At 45.7% G+C, this 19206-nt stretch overlaps 2 protein-coding genes across 7 annotated transcripts; one reads left to right on the top strand and one right to left on the bottom strand.

Annotated features, from left to right (window-relative positions):
- Positions 1-4763: 4763 nt before the first annotated feature.
- On the bottom strand, positions 4764-9046 carry lgsn (lengsin, lens protein with glutamine synthetase domain). Of its 4 annotated transcripts, none has more exons than XM_089006309.1 (5): positions 8094-9046; positions 7799-8011; positions 7392-7463; positions 6924-7070; positions 4764-5498 (listed from the first exon to the last, which is right to left on the bottom strand). In XM_089006309.1, the coding sequence occupies exons 1-5, from the start codon at positions 8271-8273 to the stop codon at positions 4842-4844; spliced, it is 1269 nt and encodes a 422-aa protein (XP_088862435.1). In that variant the 5' UTR covers positions 8274-9046; the 3' UTR covers positions 4764-4841. The 4 variants fall into 4 exon arrangements, with proteins under 4 accessions (XP_088862435.1, XP_088862434.1, XP_088862432.1 ...); XM_089006308.1 differs by having other exon boundaries at positions 6924-7463; positions 7799-7965; positions 8094-8226; positions 8307-9046; XM_089006306.1 differs by having other exon boundaries at positions 6924-7463.
- A 3581-nt stretch (positions 9047-12627) lies between these two features.
- Positions 12628-18869, top strand: ptp4a1 (protein tyrosine phosphatase 4A1). 3 transcript variants are annotated; one of them, XM_089006617.1, is made up of 7 exons: positions 12628-12782; positions 15372-15554; positions 15782-15869; positions 17198-17290; positions 17382-17512; positions 17585-17659; positions 18356-18869. In XM_089006617.1, the coding sequence occupies exons 2-7, from the start codon at positions 15451-15453 to the stop codon at positions 18471-18473; spliced, it is 609 nt and encodes a 202-aa protein (XP_088862743.1). In that variant the 5' UTR covers positions 12628-12782; positions 15372-15450; the 3' UTR covers positions 18474-18869. The 3 variants fall into 3 exon arrangements, with proteins under 3 accessions (XP_088862743.1, XP_088862742.1, XP_088862744.1); XM_089006616.1 differs by having other exon boundaries at positions 15369-15554; XM_089006618.1 differs by lacking the exon at positions 12628-12782 and having other exon boundaries at positions 15392-15869.
- Positions 18870-19206: the final 337 nt, after the last annotated feature.

Below are 19206 nucleotides of genomic sequence, written 5' to 3'. Positions count from 1 at the left end.
AAGAAGCGATTCTTATAAAACAACAAAATCCTTCATTAAACAGGTCTGGTGGGGTGAGGTTCAATTTGTATCGTTCATACAATAGCCTGCTCAGGCAAAACAGGTTAGGCAACATTCGTAATGCTGATGAGGTGATACCGGTGGGAGTGGGGCAAATAGGCCAGTCGTTAGTCAGGAATGTAGGAACAATCAATGGGGCCGCAGGGAGTGGTCCTCTGCTCCCCCCAACCTGAGAGTAGGGACCTATCATAGCTGTGTCCGGCGCTGCCATGTCTGGACATTAGGGATATATAAATAGGGCCGATACGACCAGTCAGTCTTTAGTTCGCTGACGAAGCCTCTTGGATAGGAGGCGAAACGTCCGAAACCTTCTAATTTGTACAGATGACGGCTGAAGAAACCTTCTCATCAATGGACCACTCATGTACGACTGACAGCTTACACAGACATAAACATACATAGTTCCTTTACAGATAAAGAAAACTAGCTAATAACCATGGAATAATGCAAAGCAGTTCTTGTGATGATTCAATAACCATCATTTTTTCATTGAAAATCCTTTGAAAATATTTGAATGGTGATACAAGTTCATCAATGCAACAGTCACGACTGTGTCCGATGCCAAAATGTCTTCATCAACACGGTCATCTATTCCATTCTCATCAGGATCTGGAAAGATATACAGTACATGGGTATTTTAGAAAAAACATATGGGCACAGCAACATTCAAAAAAGCAAAAACGATACCGACCATTTGATGTCAATGCTCTGATCTTACCGTGAAATGGGCATCTCTTTCCTTACATTACATCACAAACAGAACTTCAGTCCTTTCAGATGCTTTATCTTCCTGTCACAATACTGTATTTGAGAATGTGAAATGCAAATATGGTAGTGGGGACTATTTTGTCCACTAGGTGGCAATAAAACCTTACATGGCACAAGTGGAAATGCAACCTATTACGTTCTTCAAAACAATCATTTCTACATTTTCTGATTACAAATTATTTCTCTTAGATGATTTTAGTTGACATGCCAATCTAATGTCCTCAAGGCCTTCAGAAGTAATTCTGCTGTCTTTGATTTGCCCCAAATAAAATATAGACTTTTAGCTTTTCCTGTCATTTTTTTAACATAAACTCGTAAGTGTTGTACCTGCTCCTACCATGTTTCACGGTCTTTTGGAAATAGGAAGTGTTAAATTTGTACCAGACATTATGATGAAAATGTTTACGTTTTCTAATTTCTGTTTAGGAGATACAAAAAAACATATGGACCTCCGTTTCAATAATTATATTGAGAATGCAAAGCTATGAGGTACAGCTATTAGTGTAAAACGCACCATTCACTTACAATTATTCGCATCGGGCACCAAGTCAGGCTCAACAATATCATCATGAAAATAGCGTTAGCACACCAAATGTTCCAAATTCGGGACACTACTTATTTTTAATATTTCTTGGTAAATAAACAAGTTAGTGTTAGTTTATGCATTTCAGTATCAAGGTAAACCTCTTCTGAATAGCTCATAAAATCGTCACAACATATACTTACGTGATATTTGATACATGACAAAAATAGTAGGAGCTTTGAAGATGGAGGAGCGCACGTTGTGTTGCGCAAGAAGGAGATGATGTCACTGACGCTCTTAAAGGCAAAGCTGCACATAACCTGTTTTAAAGGGACATTAACTTGTGCTGCATCAGTTCCAATCGTCACTTGAACTGCTACCTTTTATTTTTTCGATCTATAAGCATTTATCTTTAGTGTACCGAATTTGGCACAATCGTCCGTAAAGGGTTAAAATGTCCAAAATCTGCAAAAAAATTGAGCTGCGAATTGGGCATTTTCAGAAAGTCCCCAGTTCGTGACATCACGCTAAGACATCTTGCATTTCTGGAGAATCAAAACAATGGCTTCAAATTCGGAGAATATGCTTTCTTGTCACACATCCAGTTATGAATATTATTCAAATAGTTCTGAAGAGGAAAGCATACATGTTTGCAATCGATTAAAGAATTTATTCCATACCATTTTGAGGCTACATTGGGGAGAAACGGATAACCAGAAAAGAGGCACAAAATGGCGACCTCCTGTGGCCACCTCCGTTTCCACAGGCTGATAAATTCCTTATATGGAGCTTGGACACTCTCTTCTGGAGGCTTTTGGGTGCAACACAAGGTTTTCAGACCAAACAATACAACAAAATACATTGACGTGATGGAAGGACTGCTACAATGTGTCTTTTTTCGGTGTGGGGCGTTCCTTTAGTGACGTCACGCACGGACTCATCACCAACTCAAAAACAAGACTTCCTGAATATTCAGCGCGAGTCTTAAAACATAAAATATAGCTATATGCGGTGTAATCTTTTTAAAATACGCTCAGTAGAAGTCATTTGAAGCCATTTTATAAATTATGGACACAACTTGTCCGGAGACGTCGGTTGTCCTTTAAAACTACACGATATACAGTGATACCTCAGTTTACGAACTTACTTGGTTCCCAGAAAATGTGCGTAAGGCGAAAAGTGTGTATCTCAAAAATTAATTTCCCATTGGAAACCATTATAATGAGAATAATCCGTTCCCAGGTCCCCATAAAACATAATTTTATATTTTCTGATTTTCTAAGCCTTAAACTACTACTTTCTAATTTTCTAAGCCTTAAAACTACACAAAATATACCTTATTTTATACCTCCCCTCACTGCTGCGTTCTTGACCAATCACGTGGCTTTAACCGAAGACTCTGGGCAGGGAATAGAGGACAAAAGCTGTCGGCTGCCATTTTGTTGTTAGATGAACGGGCTCGTTCGCGAACGACACATCACTCATTGAGGGAGCTCTGTGTGTATCCCGAAAAAAGTTTGTATGCCAAGGTGAAATTTTCATAAATTTAACGTTCGTAAACCGAAAGGTTCGGAAGTCAAAGGGTTCGTAAATCTAGGTATCACTGTATTTCCCATAAGAAACCATGAAAATGAGAATAATCCGTTCCCAGGTCCCCATAAAACATAATTTTCTACTAAATAAGCCTTAAAGGACAACCAACGTCTCTGGACAAGTTGTGTCCATAATTTGTAAAATCGCTTCAAATGACTTCTACTGAGCGTATTTTACAAAGATTCCACCGCATACAGCTATATTTTACGTTTTAAGACTCGCGCTGAATATTCCGGGAGTCTTGTTTTTGAGTTGGTGATGAGTCCTCACCCGACGTCACTGAAGGAACGCCCCTGACTGAGAAAGGACATACCTTGCATCACCTCAATGCATTTTGCGGTACTTCGTTTGGTCTGAAAACTTCGTGTTCATCCGTGTTGATGGCGAAATTAGAAGGTAAACACATAAATAACGCAATGGTGAATCGTTGTATGTTACACCTAGACAACTCTTTGATATTCGTTGACAAAAATTCCAAGCTGAAAAATAAAGCTATTTCCAACTGAGCTCTGCCGCTATCTTCCGCATTTTCTGTGACACTACACATCAGTCTTGATCCATCAAAAAAATAGACCTTATTTTAGGTGTAATAAATGTGCTGTTGTAATGTAATGGTTTTATTGACTTTTGTGATCGTCGTTGATGTAGTTACCTCTTGGTATCCGAGTGAAGTTGCCGTGCTTTCTCGGTGATAATACCCTCATTCACACTGTCCCCTGCTCGCTGCTTTTCATTCATCCAAATCAACAGAAGTTTTTCAACCTCTTCAATTGCCTGAGACCTTTGCTTAGACAACACAGAAACATCCATAGCCACACGTAGCAACAGTCGACTTAGCGTACTTCTACTGGGACACTAAGTCACACAAACGCACACCTGGTTGGTGTTTTTCGATGATCCCCTTCTTTTGCACGACCGTCATTCTTTTGTCTCCTCTTCGGCTTTTTTTCGCTCCCATAATAGCAAAAGTACTCCATTCAATAACAATGGGTAACTTAAGGGTTTGGTGTTCATCTGCTGAAAACTAGTCCGCCAGCCACCGTGGCGCTGTTCGACCGTGTGGTTTGGTGTTCATCCGCCGAAAACTAGTCCGCTAGTCACCGTGGCGCTCCGTGTGGTTTGGTTCGTCCGCCGAAAACTAGTTCGTATGCCAAGAATATATTCTCGTGAATTTAATGTTCGTAAGGCAAAAAGTTCGGGAGCTGAAGCGTTCGTAAGCTTAGGTATCACTGTACCGTATAATTGGAACATTTTCACCTTATGTAAGGAAATATTGGTGTGTCTTGAGTCTCACCCGTTAACTGTGAAATTAAACTACTAAGCCCAGCATTTTGACACGGCCCATTTGTGAAGAGAACAAAAAATCAAATGGAGCAAGGCCCTTTTGTCATATTACAGTTGAGGCTGCTTTACGATAGGATCTCCAAAAATACGATCTACTTAGCATTGACCGTATTTCTGTGGGCTGAAGGCCAACATTCTGGTTTCTGAAACTGAATGTAACAACCCGATTGCACCTGTACGACCACAGACTTACTGGCGCATCTAAGATCAGCGATCCGATCCTTTTCAATCTCCCGATCCAAACCGGCGTGACGTTTCGTAGACGTCATTTTTGCTTCTTATTTTCTGCCATAGATAGAACGCATAAACCGGTTGGGTTCCTCGCTTTGTTTGTTTAGATCGAGGTTGAGGTTCGAGGCTTACGTTTGGCTCACATCACCGAGGCTTGAAACCACTGGTGAGACCTACTCTCAAAGTCACCTTTTCACTTTGAAAGCTTTAAAACAAGAGCCTGTTTTCCACAATCGAGTCTCACGTCACCTTTATTTGTGACCCGTCGCACGGTAGCAATGGCATAGTCATCGGAAAATGGTGGAAAAACAGTGGCGGTGTTCTAGATAAAGTATTCCAGGCACTTGTTCCTCTCGTCATCCAGTTCCTGGGTCTCTATTTCAAACTTCTTCATGGCGATGAAGTACTGGATGAAGGGCTCGCCCAGGGCACTGCGGATGACGTGGTCCTCGGCCAGAGCCTCCAGGGCATCGTCCAGTTTGATGGGAATGGCGAATTCCTTCTGTTGACCGGACGGCTTGTGCACGCCGCCCTCATTGCTCAGGTTGCGCCGGATGCCGTCCAAGCCGGCGGCGGCGGTGGCGGCCAGAACCACGTAGGGGTTTGCCACAGCCGAGCCCAGTTTGTTGTCTATATGGGTCTCGCGTCCTCCGTGGGACTTGACGTTGAAGGAAGTGCCGTTGTCGTTGCAGCCGTAGGTGGCATACAGCGTCCGCTTGGGGTCCTTGACCGCCTTAGCCATGTGGCTCCGGCACCCGAGACCCGGCGACATGAGGCAGCTGAGAGCGGCTGAGTGCGTCAGGAGCCCGGCCAGCCACTTGCGGCCGATGTCGGACAGCTCGCCTAACGTCTTTTCCCCATTTTGGAACAAACTACGCTGCCCGTTAGCGTCCCACAGGCTGTGGGACAGCACGCCGGCATTGTAGAGGCCGTCATCCGTGAAGAAGCTTGCAATGTAGCTGTGTTTCCGGGCCATCTCCTTCATTTGCGTTCCAAGCATGTGGGACGAACAAAACAACAACAAAAAAAGGATTTCAAATTTCATATTGCGGATTGAAAGGCCATCTGAAAAGGAGCTGAACCTACAGTACTATTCAGGCAGTTTCGATGATAAGGTTTCTTCAGCCGTCATCTGTACTTCTTTGAAGGTGTCGGATGTTTCGCTTCTTATCCAAGAGGTCAGAGAACTAAAATTTGCAGGTAATTTATGCCCTTTATATATATATATATATATATATACAGTAAAGTCGATATTCAAGGGAGTCCGAAAAATATCGATATAACCGGGACTATCGATATATCCGATATCGATATAACGAGACTTTACTATATATATATATATGTATATATATATATATAGGTGTAGGTTGTGCAAAGAGGCACCTGAGACAATCCAGGCCAGCCAACCTATTTCTATGAACGCAAGGAGAAAATTACATGCGCACAGGGTGGGATATATCGATAGTCCCGGTTATATCGATATTTTTCGAACTCTCGAGAATATCGATATAACGAGACTTTACTATATATATATATATATATCCATCCATCCATCCATTTTCCGCTTATTCCTCATTAGGGTCGCGGGGGGTGCTGGAGCATCTTCGGGCACGAGGCGGGGGACACCCTGAATTGGTTGCCAGCCAATCGCAGGGCACACAAAGACGAACAACAGTCACTCTCACACTCACACCTAGGGACAATTTGGAGTTGTTAATTTGCCTGCCATGCATGTTTTTGGAGTGTGGGAGGAAACCGGAGAACCCGGAGAAAACCCACGCGGGGCCAGGGAGAACATGCAAACTCCACACAGGGAGGCCGGACCGGGACGCGAACCGGCGACCTTTGCACTGTGAAGCCGTTGTACTAACCACTCAACTACCGGGCCGCCCTATATATATATACAGTAAAGTCTCGTTATATCGATATCGGATATATCGATAGTCCCGGTTATATCGATACTATTTCTATGCACACACGGAGAAAATTACATGCAAACAGGGTCGGATATATTGATAGTCCCGGTTATATCGATATTTTTTCGGACTCCCTTGAATATCGATATAACGAGACTTTACTATATATATATATATATATATAGGAGCAATACTACCAGCAAATTTTAGTTTAGTCCAACACCTTCAAAAAACTACAGATGACGGCTGAAGAAACCTTCTCTTCGATGGACTACTCCTCCTACTCCTACTCCTGACATTCAGGGGGTTGTTTGTTTTACAATTACAACCAAAAATACTGCTTTCCCGCCATGTGGTGTCTTCATGTGTCAAGCACTGAATCAAAGGGAAGCGCTTCATTTTGGCAGCCCCAAGACCAAAGTGTTTTTGTGCCCTCATGTGATATATTTAGACAACTACACCCCTCTTTGGTTGAAAGAACTCAGAACCTTGATGCCGGTGCGGAAGGTGAAGGCACTGTCGGCTGCCGCAATGCCGAATTCAGGCCTCAGGTTGAACTCCATCTGGCCTGGCCCGCTGGCTGAGGCCATGCTGTCTACGTCGGCGCCCATGCAGTACATGCCTTCCATCAGCTGCTGAAAGAAGGGCAGGTCATGATTACCCAGCAGCGTGGTGGCAGGAAAGAGCAAGGTCTTGGGCCCGATGCGGTCGGGTGCCCCCAGCACGCAGCACTCGTAGGTGAAGGAGGAGCGCAAGGAAAAGCCCAGGCTCTGCAGCTGGCTCAGAAGCTGCTTGGCTAGGAGACGAGGGGATGTCCGTAGGGGACTGCCAGTTACTGCGCACGGGTCGCAGATGACCCGCGCCGTCTGCTCGGCCCACGGCAGGATCCGGAAGGTGGACAGGTCCGGGATCAGGAGGATGTCACTGCTGAAGTTGGCGTGGTTGGCGTGATCTACCTCATTGCTCTTCGGACTCAGCGTCAGTTCCAGGTAGCTCCTCGGCATTGGGATGCCATACACCGCCTTTTCCTGCAATCAAAGAAACAAACCAAAAAGGAGGGGTGTTTGAAAGCTATTACAATGCTCTTCTGGGGGACGAGATCCTCAATCGTGCCATGGGACAAATCATGCCTTGGTAGATCTTTAATACCCTTTGCAGAAATCACTAAACCGTAGCCCAGATAACCTGAGGAGTCTACGGATTGCTCAAGAGATTAAAGTATGGATCGAAGAGTGGACAAATGGAAGGATTCGCAAGTGCTGGCCATTTGGAGGTCTCGAAACTTTGATGGCTTCATTGATAAATGGCTGCTCAAAAAGTTGGATGGATTTTTGGATTGTGAAGGATGTCCGGAAGTGATTACATGGAAGAAGCGGATGGGCACGGTCTTGGATCTGGAGACCCCGTGTAAGTCGGTGGCCTCGAAGCGTACAAAGTTGATGTTCTCCCTGGCCATCTGCTGCTTGATGGTCTCCATGCTGGAGATGAACCTTTGATTCCCTGACGTGTCCAGGTTCTCGTTGCCGTTATCTGCAGACAAGAGTTCCAAACGATTTTCATGTCCCATGGGGAGGACCTCGCACAGGGGCAAAGAACCGGATAGTGTAAATCGGTGCGCCTGAAAGCTTCCAATCACAATTCCAGTGGTAAATACCCACCTGCGTGAGGAGCTTTAGTCTCTCTCCGGCTCCGGGTGCCCCCGCAGTTGCCTGTGCGCATGACAAATTCTGTCCGTCTATTTGTGTTGGCGTCAGGACTGGATGAGCTCGCTGACTCCATAGTGATAGGTGCCTGAATAGAAGAGTTCTCTCTAGATTCCAGACGCTTTCTAGAATCATAGGGCTATGGTTTGAAGGTACTGAATGCTGTACGTTGGCTGACGTCGCTCGGCCGCCTGCCGGTGTCTCTGTCGCTGTAAGGACTTCTTCTGGGGTGGAGAACCGGGCCCTCCTTCAGTCCTCCACAGTCTGCCTGTGTGGGGCGCCACTTTGTGGGACCTGGATCAAGCCCTAGCCGATGTTTGTTCCTTCCGTCCCGGGCTGGTCAAATGGCTCAGGTGAACCTCCACCGGAGAAAGGAGAGTCTGGGGGTTTCTCAAAGGTCTTTCAATGTCGATGGACTGTTGAGTGCTCACGTGGGAATCTTCAGAATCATTCATTTGGGCTCTTTCATCAGCTCCGGTTTTTGGATTTGGATTGCCAAGTGAGACCCCCCCAACGCCACATTAAATTTTATACACATTTGGAACAATGCTCACGCACTGGAAGCTTCCCACCTTTTTTCCCTTTGACCTCCCCGCGCAGTCGCAACTCGGGCCTGCATGGCTGCCACCCACCCGCCAGCCAGTGGCTGCCAAACACATAAGCGAAAGCACTTCCAAACCATTGGTTGACCCTGATGTCCATCTGTTGACCTTTTGTGTCCTGGTAGTGACAAAATGCTGAGCTCAGCTGCTCTAGAAAGACGGCAGCCAAAGTGAGGCTTGTCCGCCGAGACAACAGGAAAGCGCCAGGAGCGCATCAAGCGACTTTGATTGATGCACTTTGCATTCACGTGTCTCTCTCGGACACAATTAGACACCATGTTGCATTTTATTGTTCAATTATTTCTGTCAATGGATCATCTGCTTGCCAGATTAGATCACAGAAATTCAAATAATAATAATAATAATAATAATAATAATAATAATAATAATAATAATAATCCATTTCATTTATAAGCACCTTTCAAAACTCTCAAGGTCACTTTACAGTCACAGGATTAAGTTTTTCTGTGGGTGAGCAGCCAGCGCCAGCCGCGCGCCACCGTTCGCTCAACCCGGAATAATTCAAAAAGATAGAAACCTAGCTAGCTAATAAATAGCCAATAGCCAATGGCTAGCTAGATAGATAACATGTTTCCTGACTCAATTAGCAAGGATACATTAGCTATTTTTTACAGTTTAATTAGACATTTTTAAAATGTAAAACGATAGATAGATAGATAGATAGATAGATAGATAGATAGATAGATAGATAGATAGATAGATAGATAGATCGCACACTAGCTCGATCGATGTGTGTGTGTGTGTGTGTGCATGTGTGTGCGTGCGTGCGTGCGTGCGTGCGTGCGTGCGTGTGTGTGTGTGTGTGTGTGTGTGTGTGCGTGCGTGTCTGTGTGTGTGTGTGCGCGTGCATGCGTGTGTGAAGGACGTCTGTGTGTGTATGTATGTATGACTCGACTGGGATCACCACCTTATCGAGATCCCAGAGGACCCGGTCGACTGGCAAGCTCTGCGTCAGGCTATTTACAGCACAGCCTCAGAAGTGCTTGGACAGTCAAGGAGAAGACACCAGCATTGGTTCGATTCAAACTCGGATGAAATACAGTCCATTCTAAAAGCAAAACATGAGGCCCACAAAGCTTCCCTGTCCTGTACCACATCTCACACCCGGAAAGCAATCTTTACCGAAGCAAGGGCAGCAACCCAGCGGCCACTCCGTGTCATGGAGGACACCTGGTGGTAGCAGAAGACACATGAGATCCAATATCTGGCAGACTGTAACAACATCCAGGGTCTACAATGCCATCCAAGAACTGTATGACCCTAGAAAGCGAACACTTGCTCCAGTGCAATCTGCTGATGGCTCTGTGCTCTTTAAGGACCGCCATGAGATCCTTGCTCACTGGGCCATCCCCAACCCCATCAATTGACAAATTCTGTTCAATCTTCCAGACCTTCCGCTAATCACGAACCTCGACACCCCACCATGCCATCATGAACCTTAAGAACAACAAAAGTGCTGGACCTGATGGCATCCCTGCGGAAGTTTACAAACACGGAGGTTACCTCCTCACGCTCCGTCTGCACATATACATAACATCTGGGAACATGGGAAGCTCCCACAGGACTGGAAGGACGTCAACATCATTGTAGTCTACAAAAAGAAAGGGGACAAAATAGCCTGTGGGAATAGCCAAGGAATCCTCTCCACCGCAGGGAAATTTTTGGCCAAAATCATGCTCAGTAGGCTGGTCAAGCATCTCTCAGAGTCTGTACATCCAGAAACGCAGTGTGGTTTCCGGAAGACAAGATCCACCACAGATATGATTTTTCTATTAAGGCAGATTATGGACAAGAGCAGAGAACATCGCCTGGACCTCTACATAGCCTTCATAGATCTCAACAAAGCATTTGACACCGTGAATCGTGAGTTGCGATAGAAACACCTCTCCAAACTTGGGGTACCACCCAAGTTTTTCTGCATCCTCCAGCAGCTGCATGACGGTATGCAAGCCAGAGTACTCTTCGGAGAGCTGCAGTCAGAGCTCTTCGGGGTGAACGCTGAGGTGAAGCAGGGCTGTGTCTTGGCTCCAGTGCTCTTTAACATCCTCCTCTCTGCCGTCACGTGCCTATTTCACAAAGGCATCGGACATGAGGATGGCATCCGGGTGGAGTACGCCTCGATGGGAACCTCTTCAACATCAGACGCTCCAGGCCCACACAAAGACAAATATCTGCCACATCTGGCAGATAGATCTGGTTGCCTTTCCAGCAGTGCTCACAGCTCAGAATCTATGCAGCATGCTCTCAACACCATTTCTAGTTTGTACCAGTCTTTTGGTCTCCAGATCCACATCAAAAACAGAGTTCATGTTCCAACCTGTGTCTCCAACTCCCACCACCCAGCCTTCACATCAATGGCATTTCACTAAATATAGTGGATCATTTTACCTACCTTGGCCCCACTTTGTCTTCCAATTGCTCCCTTGACTTTGAAGTACACAACATATGAATAAAGTCTCGTCATCGTTTGGTCATTTACGCAGCAGAGTCTTTACGAACCGAAACCTGAGAATTGGAACCAAGATTGCCGTATGCAACACAGTATGTCTGTCCACTCTCCTCTATGGGGCAGAAACATGGACCACATACCGCCGGCACATTATTACCCTTGAGGCCTTTCACACACGCAGCCTGCAGAAGATCCTTGGCCTGTCCTGGAAATATCGAGTTCCCCACTGAGACATCCTTCAGCGCACAAATTCCATCTGCGTGGAAGCGGCAGTTGCAAAGAAACATCTTCGGTGGATTGGACACACCATCGGCATGCCTGATCACCGCCTGCCCCGCCAAGACAGCTGAAGGACGCGAAGCGCTCTGCAGGGGGGCAAACGCGACGCCTCAAGGACTACACCAGGGACCTCCTCAAACGAGCCAACCTGAACACCACGCCGCTCGAAACATTGGCATCCAACCGACAAACCTGGCAGACCACTTGCATTCAACGGCTCCAGCGGGTGGCTGGTACCTCCCTGGCTTCCAGCCTCCCATGTTCCATCTGCGGACGTGTCTGCGGCTCAAGGATTGGGCTTTATGCCCATGAGAAGTGGCACCAGCGACACCGTCGCTAACCCCCGAAACCCCCGCCCCAACGTCCCGTCCTTTGGAGCAAGCGTCATCACCTATGATGGACAGCTAGTAGTAGCTCGTTGTATGTATGTATGTCTGCATTTATTTATTTATCTATGTTTATTCATTCGTTAGTTCGTTCATTCATTCATTTATTTATTTATTTGTTTATTTATTTATTTATTCATTCATTCGTTTATTTCTTTATTTATTATCAGGGTGGCCCTGTAGTCGAGTGCTTAGCACACCGGCTTCACAGTGCAGAGGTCGCTGGTCGCGTCCCGGTCCGGCCTCCCTGTGTGGAGTTTGCACGTTCTCCCCGGGCCCGCGTGGGTTTTCTCCGGTTTCCTCCCACACTCCAAAAACATGCATGGCAGACAGATTGACCACTCCAAATTGTCCCTGGGTGTGCCCTGCGATTGGCTGGCAACCAATTCAGGGTGTCCCCCGCCTCGTGCACGAAGACAGCTGAGATATGTTCCAGCACCCCCCAGCGACCCTAATGAGGAATAAGCGGTACGGAAAATGGATGGATGGATGGACTTTTATCTCAGGGTGCGGTTTGAAGAGCTGCATCCATGTTGCATCAGAGGAAGTGACGACAACGCCCTGATCATGTTCTTCAAAATAAACTCGACTGGGCCCCCTCGAAGAAAATTATATGCGTTGAGGGGAAATAATAAATAGCATATTATAAATGTTAGCTTATAAAACATGGACATAATCTTAGTTGATTCATTTAGACTGTAATGCCGTTTACACCTGAATAGAAATTTTCTTTAGAAGATCACGAAAGGAAGTACTTGTCTTTCTTTCTCTCGAGAAGAGACTGGGCTCCTCTCGGACACGTAAACGACGCCTTCGAATGGTGAAGAAACATTTTATCGCTTGACGTTTCCCCCTGAGGACCGGCTGTATGATTAAGTTACAATCTTCAATGAGTAAGCATATCCCAGTAAGTAACATTTTTGTTTTTGTGTATATGTCAAGTTTATACCAGAACGACTGTCAGACTGATTAAAAAAAAGGCGATTTTTAGTTCATGGGAAGCGAATGGCAGAAGCTTAGCTCGAGGTGTTTCAAATGAGAGATTCGCCTGCTTTGTCTTATATCAAAACGGGTAGTTTATTTCGTTTATTGGTCGTGATTTGGGTGTTTTTTTTACCCAACCGTGGTTTTGTGAAGGCGCCTTGTACGGCGACATTACATTTGCGGAGCCCGTGACGGGCAACTCAACGTGGTGGCGGAACGAAGGACAATGTCTCCGCTATGTTTTCTTTTGACATTTAAGCCACAGCTCTTCTAGTAACACATCGCGAAAAGCCGCTACGACGAATTCGAGACTCGCGCGCGTGTCGACATATGGCCTCTCGCTTCCCCCTTTTGTCACTGGAGCCGCCATGATGCCCAGATGCGGTTTGAACCGGACAATAGCTGATTTCGCCGGCCGCTCTCATGACGCGTTTTTGCCTTGAGACCAAACGATGCATGTGTTTTAAAATGAAGTACACAAGATCGCCCTGTTAGTCAACTTTGTGTCAAGAACAAGCGCCCTGCGTCGAGAGCTTCATGACACACTTGCCGGCGCGCGGTGACATCATGGCGGAGCTTTTTGTTGGCGATGACGTCAAGCTTCCGCCATTGAACGAGTGCGCCAAACTGAGCATGCGCACTACTTCCCGATGCTCGGCGAGACCCTTGAAGAAAAAAAAAGTTGCTCAGTTGCCATTGACGCGGTTGGGGGCAGGTAGAAACACTCTCCACCTTTCGAACAACTTCCAGAAACGTTGTATTTTGAAGTGTTCCTAAGCTGGAAGGAATTGGACATTCCCTCCCCCTTAAAACAAAAACAAATCAAGGATATTTATACCATCAGCATCTTTCACGCTTAGCCCCCCCCAAAACAAACAAGAAAAAAAAGATGTAAGTGGAGCAAAATGTGTACAACAATTCGAGGTAAAGGTTTCTTCAGCCGTCATCTGTACTTCTTTGAAGGTGTCGGATGTTTCGCTCCTCATCCGAAGAGCTTCGTCAGTGAACTAAAGTTATGCTGGTAACCCTGGCCCTAAATCCCTAATGGCCAGACCTACCTGTGCTCTGATAGCACTCTCGCTGTGCCAGAGCCAGACATAGAACAATAGAGGTAATCAGATTGATTGGAGAAGTAATCAGATTGGCTAATGAGGTGAAACCAGAGCCAGGGAGAGAACAATAGAGGTTCAGGAAGTGGTCCTCTGCTATCAGAGCAGAGGTCCGGCGCAGCATTGAGGGATATAGGGTCAGGTTGACCAGCGCAACTTGAGTCCGTCTTCGGATGTGGATCAAAATGTCCGACATCCTTAGAAGTACAGATGACGGTTGAAGACATCTTTTAACACTGAGAGAATGTAATCAGGGACGTGACCAAAAAAAAATCAATAATAATTCATCACACATTTTCTAATACCGTATTAAAGTGCATTTAATAGCTTTCAAATGATGTATAGATTATTGTTCTATGACGAACAATAAGGAAATAATGGAATATTTAATTTTCGAAATATGTGGGGATTTTCCACCTGTAATTACACAGTTAAAATAATGAAAATCTCTGACCGAGATCATAACGTTCTTAATTTTTGGCAGATCTTAACAAGTAAGGTAGCACTGGAAAGCTTTTGAAATTCTAAACAAGAACAGAAAACTCAAGAAAAAATTCAAAATGTCAATTGGCAAATATCAACGATCAAATGCAGGCAGATTTTCGTCAAATAGTGGGAAAGAAAATTGCAAGCTAGAGAAATATACATAATCTTGCTTGTTTTTGCTTGAAACTTGGCAGTTATGGAGGAAAATAAATATTCTACCACTTCTACGAGTTATAAAAATACAACTTACTCACCTTTATAAACTAGTGTTTGCAAAAAGAGCGTAAACTTCAATCTAATTTTCCCCCGTTTGTCATTGTCATATTCCGAAATTTCAAGAACCAGCATGGAGTGAAACGTGTAATACATCATCATTAGCTGCATAGCTTGGAAAATCCCACGAAAAACCATCACTTAATTCACAAAAATGCAATGATATACGACTGCGAGTACAGAGTGCGCTCGATTCACTGGACAGAAACAATCGCGGTGGAATGTAGGTCACTGTGGCGTACCTAACTTTAGTAAGAAATATTGTGCTAAATCAATTCTCTTTGTCTTTTCTGTTATACCGTACAATAGCTATGTGGCTGGCTGGCTAGCTATTAGCTATCTATTGGCTTGCTCGCTAGCGTTCTATCGATTTGTCTTACTATTCTGTTTGAGTTAATTCCGGGTTGAGCTGCCGCTGCTCGCCCACAGAAAGACTTATCCTGTGACTGTAAAGTGACCTTGAGAGTTTTGAAAGGCGCTTAGAAATGAAATGGATTATTATTATTATTATAAAAACCAAATCCCCTGTTGGGCTACTCGTGAGTCAAGCCTCCACTTGTACAGGCGCTGATAAAATGGGGTCTTGACGTCACTCACGCGTTGAAATGATGTTTGGTGTTGTTCTCCCCCCACGCCCACAGCAGTTCTGTGGTGTTCTGGGTCGCACATTTATGGAGTTTCTGAAGGGCAGCGGAGACTACTGCCAGGCTCAGCACGCCGCTTATGCAGACGAGTGAAGGGGCCGACCCCGCCACCGCCCAGACGCGCCCGAGCTTCAGGAGGAGCGGGACGCCTCCCGCAACCAGCGACCACTCGGCCTGGATGGGGTAACTTGACTGACGCACCGCCCCTCCCCGTCGGCTCCCGCCTGCCGGCCAAGCGCTTGGCGGAAGCCGCCTCGTTTAGTTGCAGCGCCCTGAGTGATCCCCGACGACACCCCTGCCTCCCCCCCGGAGGATTCCCGTGCCTCCACGCCAAACTGCGTCTCTTGCGCTTCCCTTCTTTTCTTCTTTTTTCCTCCTCTCCTTCCTGTTGCCATGGCGCGCATGAACAGACCCGCGCCGGTGGAGATTACCTACAAGAACATGAGGTTCCTCATCACTCACAACCCCACCAACGCCACCCTCAACAAGTTTATCGAGGTGAGTCTGTTTATGTTGACAAATCCATTTTTTTCTCAGCATATCGCAAGAATGTCATCAAAAGGCTGAAGAGCTGTTTTTAATATCTGGAAGAAAAAAAAGCACACGGGCCCGGGGAAAACTTTCAAACTCCACACAGGGAGGCCGGAGCGGGACTCAAACTCGCCACCTCTGCTTCTGTGAACACGCGTGATACCCGGTCTTCTACTGGGCTGCCCTGGAGTACCGTATAAGTAGAAAATAATGTTCCAGACAAAAAGTACCGTACATACTGCAAAAGTATCAAACACTTTAGGTATAAGAATATACGCATCGGTGGTTGTCTCCAAAAGGAACTCTTGTTTGAATGGAGGCGCAGTACCGCCTTTTGTCTACAAAAGGAACTAGCGGTTGAATGTAAATTTCTCCACTGTGAGACTAATTAAGGCAAATCCAATCCAATCCAATCCAATTGAGGCGCAGTACCGCCTTTGGCCACGAGTGGCGCTCTCTTCATTCATTTCAATGGCCAGACCACGTTCCCTTTCATTTCTATTGATGCACAGTACCGTCTTTGGCCACGATGGGGTGCTGCCGCATTCATTTCAATAGCCAGACCACTTTCCCATGCATTTCTGTGGAGGCGCAACCAGTGGCTGCAGTACCGCATTTGGCTGCCAGACGGCGCTCCCCCCTTCATTTCGATGCGTAGGCCATTTCCATATTCCGTTGACTAGAGGCGCAGTACCGCCTTGACCGCCAGGGGCGCTCTGCCTCTTTCATTTGAATGGCCAGAACGCTCCCATTTATTTCTGAGGCACAACCAGTGACTGCAGTGCCGCCGTTTGGCCGCCAGAGGGCGCGCCCCTGTGCATTTCAATGCGTAGGCCATTTCCCTATTCAGTTGGCTAAAGGCGCAGTAGCGCCTTTTACCGCCAGGGGCGCTCTGCCTCATTCATTTCAATGGCAAGAGCACTTTCCCATTCATTTCTATGGAGGCGCGACCAATGACTGCAGTACCGTCTTTGGCTCCCAGAGGGCGCTCCCTCATTCATTTCAAAGGCCTGGCCGTTTCCCCATTCATTCACCTTCATTGTTGGTGGGCCTTATACACCAGAAAATACAGTGAAAAACAATCGAAGCAAATAGCTTCTCGTCATATCTCTCCGATAATTCGTTTTTGAAGGCATTTTAGGTTAAATTTCACCCCTCAAAAAATAAAACTCACCATAGAAAATGTTAATTCGGGTGTCTTGGCATATTTGCCGAGGCATTCGGGGAACTCGAGCATCTAACGTGTTACGTTTGTCCAACCGCTTTTCACGTTTGACGTGCGACGTCACCCGCAGGAGCTGAAGAAATATGGCGTGACCACAGCGGTGAGGGTGTGCGAGGCCACATATGACGCCGCCCTGGTGGTGAAAGAGGGAATTCAAGTCCTGGTGAGTTGATTTCTTTTCTCTCATCATCTGAAAAGGGGGCGAGTCGCTTTTGATGCTATGGGTGAGCGTCTCCGTCCGTCTCTTGCCGCAGGATTGGCCGTTTGACGACGGAGCCCCTCCCTCCAATCAGATTGTGGACGACTGGCTCAACCTTCTCAAGCTCAAGTTCCGCGAGGAGCCCGGCTGCTGCGTGGCCGTCCACTGCGTGGCGGGCCTTGGCAGGTGAGTGTCGGTGGTTCTGTAGTTTCCTCGAAACCACCTCGACGCCTCCTGCTCAATCTTCTCTCCCCGCAGAGCTCCCGTCCTGGTTGCCCTCGCCCTCATCGAGTGCGGCATGAAGTACGAAGACGCTGTGCAGTTCATTCGGCAGTGAGTCCCGTTAGCAGTGTTTCCTTCTCAAACAAATATTCCAGAAAGTGAATCAATAATAATAATAAAAATCAATAATATGAAATATAAAATGATAAAAACTACACTAAAAGGTCAGTATAACATTTATAAATAAACTGTACAGTAAACAGTTTTGTATACATTACAGATACAGTAATAAAAATCAATAATACGAAACATAAAATGATAAAAATGATACTAAAAGTGATCAAATTTTTAAATGAACTGTAAACAGATAATATTCAATTGAAAATGTTGCTTAAAACCAACAGATTGACATCGTATACTATCCTATGTCATGTCGGCCATGTTGAATGGATTTTGACTTGCGACCGTTTTGTCGGAACGTTACCCCGGTCGTAACTCGGATGTTACCTGTATATCATTTCTTCTTATTTATATGGCTTTATATTGTACTGAACACACAACATGAAAAACTAAATTGTGTGTGTGCGTGCGCTTTTGCACGTGTGTATGTGTGTAAAACCTGTCTACTGTCACGGATTTTGACCAATCACGTGCCGGCTTTAACTGAATGGGTCAGAAAAAAGAGTGACTCCTAATGGGAGCTGACTCCAGTCGTTCATTTGAAGGAGCCGGTTCGTTTGCGAACGACACATCACTAAAATAGAAACCATGTTTGATATTTTCCCCCTTTTTTTGTGTTTGGCCCAGGAAGCGTCGCGGCGCCTTCAACAGCAAGCAGCTTCTCTACCTGGAGAAATATCGTCCCAAGATGCGGCTGCGCTTCAAAGATTCCAACAGCCACCGCAACAACTGCTGCATCCAGTAGGGCGGCGCCATTTTCCTCCAGCGGCCATCTTGGGCTCTGTGTACTGCCACAAACGCTGTGAAAGGATGCTTTTCCTCCTTGGCAGCTTGGCGTCATGGCCGCCGTCCCGTCTTGTCCCCGTTTGACCGTCTCAGAGCTGATTCTTTGCTTTTGTTTACTGATTAACAATGTGATTTTGTTCGTTCCCCCCCCCCCTCCCAACTTCTGCGATATTTTGTATGCTTTTTCATTTTGATGTCCCCTAACTTAATACTTGATTATTTGATGTCTTTCATGATTCTTCTCGGTTGGCTATTTATATATCTTCACGATGGATGTGAGTGGTTTAGTACGTGAGCAGCAAAAGTTGTATCTGTTGACTGACACGTGGGTATTCTATTAAAGTGACAAACTTCACTGCCTGTCCATTTATACACACACATTTGAATGAAGATGTCTGCCCATAATGCCACGAAATATTAACTTGCATTATGGACTAAAATGGCTGACATAAGTCATGAACTGGATTGGATGTACAGTGATACCTTGGCTTACGAACTTAATTGATTCCCAGACAGGGTGTATGTGGAAAAGTTTATCCCAAAAATTAATTTCCCATAGGAAACCATTAAAATGAGAATAATCTGTTCCCAGGCCCCCATAAAACATAATTTTCTACTTCCTAATTGTGTAAGCCTTAAAACACATATAATGAATGTGCTATGGTATTTTAAATAAAGAAATAAACTACTGT

Source organism: Hippocampus bargibanti, linkage group LG10 (genome assembly GCF_051943395.1).
Source record: "Hippocampus bargibanti isolate YZ-2025 linkage group LG10, ASM5194339v1, whole genome shotgun sequence".
Classification (NCBI taxonomy): Eukaryota; Metazoa; Chordata; class Actinopteri; order Syngnathiformes; family Syngnathidae; genus Hippocampus; species Hippocampus bargibanti.
The sequence above is the reverse complement of the archived record's forward strand: the minus strand, read 5'-3'. Positions and strand labels throughout refer to the sequence as shown.